This window comes from Cryptomeria japonica, chromosome 5 (genome assembly GCF_030272615.1).
Source record: "Cryptomeria japonica chromosome 5, Sugi_1.0, whole genome shotgun sequence".
NCBI lineage: Eukaryota > Viridiplantae > Streptophyta > Pinopsida > Cupressales > Cupressaceae > Cryptomeria > Cryptomeria japonica.
This window is the reverse complement of record NC_081409.1, coordinates 226137169-226145598: the sequence shown is the minus strand read 5'-3', so window position 1 is coordinate 226145598 and position 8430 is coordinate 226137169. Positions and strand designations below refer to the sequence as shown.

The 8430-nt window shown below is 32.9% G+C and overlaps 1 protein-coding gene across 1 annotated transcript; it reads left to right on the top strand.

Moving 5' to 3' along the window:
• The first annotated feature begins 1485 nt into the window (after positions 1 to 1485).
• On the top strand, positions 1486 to 3889 carry LOC131031068 (protein SRG1). The gene is made up of 4 exons (XM_057962090.2): positions 1486 to 1836; positions 2141 to 2388; positions 2985 to 3312; positions 3405 to 3889. The coding sequence occupies exons 1-4, from the start codon at positions 1561 to 1563 to the stop codon at positions 3654 to 3656; spliced, it is 1104 nt and encodes a 367-aa protein (XP_057818073.1). The 5' UTR covers positions 1486 to 1560; the 3' UTR covers positions 3657 to 3889.
• Positions 3890 to 8430: the final 4541 nt, after the last annotated feature.

Genomic DNA, 8430 nt, shown 5'->3' with positions numbered 1-8430 from the left:
CCAATGGCTACAACTATTGTTTAAAACTTGCCTAACAAAATGCATTTACCTATTAATGTTGCACCATAAAATTGTATTGACAATTTCTTGTGAATAATGACAACTTTAGGACATCCTTTACATTTTGATGTGTAATGACTCCAAACTTTGTATAGGTTCTTCAATTGAATTGAGCATGTTTAAATCATGAACGCCACCTTGATTACATCAACACAATGCCATGAAATGCTTATTTACATTTTGAACTCTTTAATGACAACATAAGTAATTTTGGACTAATGACACCAAATGACCTGTAAAAACACAAACCTAATAAAAATCCATTCTAAATGGTTTAATATACCTTATTCATGACTTTCTTACATATTTAAACTTGAAAGATTTAAACTTGGCCTCATTGAGGCATGATGGCCTATTAGGTGCTCCTGCACCAAAAAGATATGTAAATGATTAGTCCAACACATGAGAGTGCATTCAAAACTCTTTATTATAATATATATATATATATATATATATATATATATATATATATATATATATCCAATAATTCACTTTAGAAAAATATACCTAGTGAAAAAGATGTGAATGTTTAGTCCAACTTGTACGCAGCCCATTCAAAACTATTTATCATAAAACTTATATAGTACATCCAACAACATGCTTTAGAAGAAATATGTCCTAGTGAAAAAGATGTCAATACTTAGTCCAACAAGTAGGCAATCCATTCAAAACTCTTTATTATAAAACATATACAACATATCCAACAACTTGTTTATTCAAGAACTTGCTTATTATAAAGACATGAATGATTAGTCCAACACGTGAAAATGTATTCAAAAATCTTTATTACAAAACCATTGAAAGAGCCCCTGCTGAAAGAGATCTGAATGGTTGGTTAGTCCAACTTATAGGTGGTCCCCTACTGAAAGAGATCTGAATGGTTGGTTAGTCCAACTTATAGACAGTCCATTCAAAACCATTTATTAGGCTATCCATCAGCATAGAAAAATCCAAATCCTCTGAATGGTTGGTTAGTCCAACTTATAGACAGTCCCCTAGGGAAAGAGATCTGAATGGTTTGTTAGTCCAACTTACAAACAGTCCATTCAAAACCATTTATTAGCCTATCCATCAGCATAGAAAAATCCTCTGAATGGTTGATTAGTCCAACCTATAGACAGTCCCCTACTAGATGATTAGTTAGTCTAACTTATAGACAGTCCCTACTAAAAGAGATCTGAATGGTTGATTAGTCCAACCTATAAACAGTCCCTTACGGAAAGAAATCTGAATGGTTGGTTAGTCCAACTTATAGACAGTCCATTCAAAACCATTTATTAGCCTATCCATCAGCATAGAAAAATCTTCCTGTAGGACACCACAGGGTAGAAAATCGCGTTTCCAGATGCATGGATTCTTCAACGTAATTACGTAGTTAGTGTGACTACGAATCATATAAAAGGGACACTAGTTGATGTCCTCCATATCAAATTATATTTCTCATTGCCTGCATTATAATTCTGATAGGTTTCCTGTGGTCGGGAACAAATTAAAATAAGAATGGCTTCCTCTGACTCTTTGAGTAGTCCATTCCAGACTGCTTTTGATTTTGTTTCTGTGGAGAGTGTGCAGGAGCTTGCACTAAACAAACCCAATGACATTCCCCAGAGATACATCAGATCAGAAGAAGAAAGGCCGTCTTCAACACCACTTTCTTCTCTCTTGAAAGTTCCTGTAATCGACATGGAAAAGCTTCTCTTACCCTCTGACAACCATGAAAGACGCAAGGAGATGGGCATTCTTTCTAAGGCCTGCATAGAGTGGGGCTTCTTTCAGGTACCATTAAATTCTTTCAGAATAAATAATTAGCAGTCATAGATTTCTGTTATTGGGGAAAGGCTTAAATCACACATTAAGTTTACACTTTTAAACTTAAACATTAAGAATTGACTGACATTTTTTGAACTTAATATGTTGTTTAAGGTATATGATCACACTAAGAATACATTTCTAGACTTAAAAGTGTTAAACATTCAGAATTGATTAACATTCTCTAAACTTAATATGTTACTTAATGTGTGGGGTTTAAAAATAATCGTATTTGAATTTGTAATTGTACTAATTGTATAATGATCCTCAGATTGTGAACCATGGAATTCCACATTCTTTAGTAGATCGCATGAGAGGAGTGACAAATGAATTCTTTAGTCTTTCCTTAGAAGAAAAGAAAAAGTATGCTCCACAAGCAGGAGATTCTCAAGGCTATGGTAATATGTTTGTGGTTGATGAAGATCAAAAGTTGGATTGGGGCGACTCCATAGCTTTGGCTCTTATGCCTAAGAAACTTGTCAAGTTATCTCTGTGGCCAACAACACCGTCGGATTACAGGTACTGGGCTGACTAAAAGTTTATAGCTTTCTAAATTTCTTCCTATTATTGTGGATTACAGGTATTGAGTTCACTACAAGGATTGCCTTAGGTCCAAACTGATAGTTCAACCTTAGACCATACCTTGGGGAAAAGAAAATGTTCATTGAAGAACTTATCAGCACCATGCCATAATCATGTTTCCAAATGTTGGCTTCTTGTAGGTTCCCACAAGTCACACATGTGACATGAGTTAACTAGGAAGGTCAAACATAGATCTCGGCCCTAGAATTTGGGTCTATCACTACTACGATGCCAAGCCTTGACTATGCTACCAAGCAATAAATCAACCAATTCACCCAAGTCATCTAGGCATGCTTAGTCTCTAAGGTCGCCACTTTCATTTAATATTTTTCTTCTTCTCAGTGTTGCATTCCTGGAGTGGTGTAGTTTCATATTTTCTAAGCTAACATTTTTAAAATAGAATTTGAGTTGTCTATAATAAACTCACTTATTAAATATAAAACGATAATCTAAAAACCATAATGATTTATAATAAAGTATTTTTGTTAATATTTATAATCACCATCTAATAAGTTTTTAATATGTTATTGTAGAAATACACTACAAAGTTACACAACTCAAGTGGAAAGGGTTGCTCAGATGATCCTTAGTCTATTTGCTGAAAACTTACAATTAAACAATGATTATTTTAAAGAAAAGTTTGGAGAAGATCCAATGATGGCAGTAAGGATGAATTTATATCCACCTTGCTCTAGGCCTGATCTAGTGTTGGGGTTAAGCCCTCATTCAGATGGAGCTGCCATAACACTTTTACTTCAAGATGAACACATAGAAGGCCTTCAGGTTCGGAAGAACAACAAATGGGTTCCTATTCAACCCATTCCTTATGCCCTTGTTGTTAATATTGGTGACCTAATAGAGGTAAATGCTATGTAAGTTTGGCTATTGATTAGGCTATGTCTAGTATAAATAATTTATAAAATATAACATGTGACATTTTAATTTTTTTATAGGTGATGACAAATGGAATCTATAAGAGTATAGAACATCGCGCGGTGACAAACAAAGAGAGGACAAGGTTATCCATTGCTATGTTTTATTTTCCAGGCTTAGATGATGAAGTGGCTCCTGCAAGCAACCTTGTCGATGAAGAACACCCTTCGCTATATGGGAAGTTCAAGCAAAAAGAATATATGTATTATTACACGAATACAAAACTCAATGGAAAAAAGTCATTGGCTAACTTTTCCAAAATGTGTGAATAGTATTCAATATCACTAGTTAGTGTGGTAAGAAATAAATAAATATATGAAAAATAATACTTGGAATAGATGGTAATTCCATTTATGTACAAAAATAATAAGGAAAACAATAATCATGATATGTTTCCTTTAGTTTTTAGGATATATATTGTTAGAAGTGCAATATAAAATGCATAATATTATATGATGTAATAAATGCTATCATGAATATGAGGAAAATACATGTTCCTAGAGTACATATGAGTTCTTTATATCTCTCAAATTTCTTATCTATGAACGTAACCTCCAATAATGTATATATAACATTTTTCTTAGTAATATTATAATAACATATTAATCTTTTTCAAATACATTGTTCCTTAAATTTTTCTAGTTTAATTCTATCTCTTCATGTTATTTTTATTACTAATTCAAGATTTTTTTTCTTGTTATTTATGTTATTTCCCTCTTTAAGATGTTGAGGGAAAAACTCCAAAGGGTAGAGTGCACCAAGTTAATATGAAATTGTAGGAGAAAAGAGATTCATAAATACAAGATTAATGACTATTTAAGTTGCATTATGAATATCTTATGAATAATAGTGATGCATTATATTAATTCATCAACCTTCATTGATGTACTCGATTTTTGTGCTTTATGGTGGATCCTTGGTTTTAAAAAAAAAAATTAATACTTGGTTAATTTGGTAAAAAACAGTTCATGATTTTTTGTTATTTTTATTCACTTTTTATCCTTAGAACTAAGTATGACATTAATGAGAACCATCTTTTATGCTAATGATTGAAATTCACAAATTTTTATTTGTGATCTCCATTAATTAGATAAAACTAATAATTAAAAGTGTTTTAATATTGGTCATGTTTTAGAAATAGATAATATTTTAATTAAAATATAATTTAATATTTTTCTTATTCTAGATTTTTTAGGTCCTTGGCTAGGAACATATTATAGTTTAATGCTATGTATACTTTCATAGGGTTTATATTCTCAAGTCACAGTCTCCTCTTGTACAATTACTTTGTTAAATGGAGAAAGTTTCAACATGTATATTAAAGAGGTAAACATGAAGAGTATAGTGTTTTGAATTTAATGTAGGATTAACATACTTTATTACACTTTAAATTTGTTAGAAAATCTAATGAATGACCTAATTTCTCATGAGAATTTAGGTGAAGATAATAAGCAACATTTTGGTTCTATATTAGTTAATTTTGTTTGCTTTTGATATTTAGGAAAAATATCATTTGGAGATACATTGTCTCGATTTTTTGGTCCAAATTCCAATGATATATTCTATTCATCTTCATCATCTCAGAGATCTATACTAACAACTTCATATCATATATGCAATTACCTGTTCATGTTCATTTATATTGATTTCCCATCTTTAGCCCTAGATCTAGCCTTCACTTTACAACTTTTAAATATCCAATTCAACCCCCACAAAGGGAGCCACCTAGAGTCAGTCAACATCCACCCCTGAGAGGTAAATCTATTGATTTTTTCTCCCTTCAATATAAATGTTGCATGAAATAGGTTCATTCCTTGTTTACTAGTGAATCCCTATTCCACCACATTAAACTAACACACCACAACATGCTAACCAATAGAATCCATTCCTCTAACATGAATCACCCAACATAATACACATTGTTGGCTAGTAGCATTCATTGTTTCCATGAACCCATAGCATAACATAACTTGCTAGTTGTTAGATTATGGTTTCTTGTCTCATCAATTGGTGTATTCTCTTTCTCTTTCTATACGACCGCTTGTGCTCTTGCACTAATATTCTGAGAATGATATTAGTGCTTAAGACATTTTGATTATTGAGGACTCTTCAATTAGTTGACTTGGAGCCTTTTTTTAGTACTAACCCCTTTTGTGGTCTTTTTGTTTGCCTCTATTTTTCCTTTTATCTGGTATGTCATTTCTTGGATGTGATTGTGTGAGTTAAGTTCTTAAGCTTGGGGGCTTTTTCTCTCAAACTTAGTGACATATTACCTCTTGTTAATCTCTCTCTCTCTCTCTCTCTCTCTCTCTCTCTCTCTCTCTCTCTTATACTTTACCATGAGTATGACCATAATTTCATACTCCCATTAAAGTGGGGGATAAATATCATGTCGTAAATTGTAATTCCTTAAAACTTCATAGTAATTTTTGGGTTGAGGTAAATTTTTTGCTTAATCATGTTAGTAAAAATCCTTTTTTTTTAAATTTTATTTCAAATTTAATAAACTTCTTGTAGTCTTCAATTCACTACCTTCTATACCCTCAATTTCAAAGTGCTAATAATTTGTAAGGGAAACATACAAATCACCCTTTTCAGATATTGTTTGCTTAATACTTTTGCAACTAGCAAGCGACATCGTTTAAGATGAATGGAGATTACAGTACTTATTATCAAGAAATGGTTAAATATTTGGCTCAAAATTTTATAGATTTATAAGAAAACCAATATTGTACTTATTTTATTTTCATAAAAAAAACCAATATTGTACTTATTTTATTTTCATAAAACTTGTCTACTATATTGTAAATAGAACATTCAACATATGTATATGCACATACATATACATATACATATACATATACATATACATATACATATACATATACATATACATATACATATACATATACACATACACATACATGTACATCTACATATACATATACATATACATATACATATACTTATTGCTTGTCCCCCCCCACAATTTTCTCTTTTGAGTGTTCATACTCATGGGTTGCCTTTTTTTGTGCCTTTACTTTCATTGGGTCATTTGTTTTCCTTCGTACTTGAACCGTTGAACTCTTTCTAAAAAGTTCAAAAGGTTCAAGGTTCAAAGCAAGTTTAGAAGAGAGTCATTTGTGGTCTTTGTCGTCATGTGAGCAAGTGCGCTTTTGTTTTTTGTCTTCAAGTTTTGAACCCATTGAACTTTTTGTCAAATGGTTCAAGGTTCAAAATGCTTTTTGTGAGTTGTGGTAATGTATCGTTGTATAACGAGCGTGGGTCCATATGTTTTAAGTTGATTTGTGGCCTTGAACCTTGAACCAAATCTCAAGTGGTTCAAAGGGTTCAAAGTTCTTATTTAATAGTCCTTGTGTTCGCTCATTCCCAGTAATGTTATGTGTGCCGCTCACTCACTATTATATTTCTTAAGTGAACTTGAACCGTTGAACTTTTTGTCAAATGGTTCAAGGTTCATGAGTTCATTTCAAAACTAACTCTAAGGTTTTTTGGATGAAAATGAAAGTTGTGCAACAAGAAGGAATATTCCCTTTTCAGTAGTTTAAAATTTTAAATATGGAAAGTAATCATGAGTGCATTGAACTACTTGTGTGGAAGTGATGGATAATTAAGAAGGTGTCAGGTTTTGGTCATTTCACCATTACTTCGCACACTTGGGTAAATCATGATGAAGTGTGTGTGGCTTTATAGATATTTTTCTATCTGATTGAAGGAAATGTATGAATTAATTTCCATAGTTGAGAAGATTGCAGTTGCCATACTTGAGCAAATTGGAGGCGTCGAAGGTAAAACCAATTCTGATTTCCTGAGGAATTTCCACTTTTCTAGGTGGTAATGGGTAAGTTCAGATGATTCTTCCTAAGCTATATTTCTTTAAGTTCTGAAGATTTATCAGTATAAAAAGAAAAATCTCTAAATTGTTGGAGTAGGATTCTGCCTTGTTATAGAATTTCTCGGTTAAGAGTATAGATAGGCAGTATGAGGCCAATGTTGCCGAAGCTTGTTCGGATCTCGTTTCTAGTGAGTATTTTACCAGAATTAGAAGACAAGTCCTTGGTCCATGTAGATTTAGGGGATTTCCTACAAAGAACCAAGAACCCTCTTACTAGTTCATTGATGGAGAAAATAGTTAAAAGTGGTCTTGTAGAAGCTATTACGTTCCCGCTTGTCACTGCGTGTTCGAATTTAGTGATGGCTTACATGAACAGATGCATCAGAACTAGTAATGGTGAGTTTCTAGTCACTATCAATAGAGAAACAGTAATGGCAGAAATGGGTATTTCATACAAGGATGAATATGAGGACTAGACCATTGGGAATTTGTATGCCTATTTCTTGAAAAAGAAGAGCAAGTACAGGAACATAATTGCTAGGAATTGGCTCCTAAAATTCAGAAAGGAGGGTCACGATTGCCAAAGCCCCTGACTAGAGAGAACTTCATCACAAAATTGTGCGATTTTGTGATACTTTTAAACAAAGTGAAGGAAAAATCACATTCCTTCTACTAGAAGGATTGGATGTACTTCTTCATTCAAGTGGTTTTATCCGGTGACAAGAATCTAGATTGGTCTTAGGTAATTGCAAAGAGACTTCATGAAGGATTGAGCAATTTTGTGGGGATGTTAGGGTTTTATATGTCTTCTTATCTTTTCTACATTTTAGCTTGGACAAGGGATTGGCTTGGTCTACCTAATGAGCCTTGGATAGATGGGTTCAGGCTATATAATTATTACCCCCTATTATAGCAATGGAGACATGTTGAGCAAATGTATAGGCAGAATGGAGTCTTCGCAGGAAGACTTGCCTTTGAGCTCTACGGCGATGCAAACAGGAGAATGTTTGTTGAATCAATGGAATTTGTGAGCTTATATGGTAGCTTCTTTATTCAATTTCCTAGGTTTACTTACCTTCGGGTAGGTGGTTTTGAGGGACAACCGTTCAAGCTGCCTAGGTATACTTTTGATAGTTATGTGCTTATAGAGGTAAGCAGGCAGCTACCCTACATTGATAAAAGATTGGGAA

Bases quoted from the DNA above. Each gene is read 5' to 3' on its own strand.
- LOC131031068 (XM_057962090.2), top strand. From the start codon at position 1,561: ATGGCTTCCTCTGACTCTTTGAGTAGTCCATTCCAGACTGCTTTTGAT. The intron at 2,389-2,984 runs GTACTGGGCTGA...ATGTTATTGTAG, and splicing joins ACAACACCGTCGGATTACAG to AAATACACTACAAAGTTACA. The intron at 3,313-3,404 runs GTAAATGCTATG...ATTTTTTTATAG, and splicing joins ATATTGGTGACCTAATAGAG to GTGATGACAAATGGAATCTA.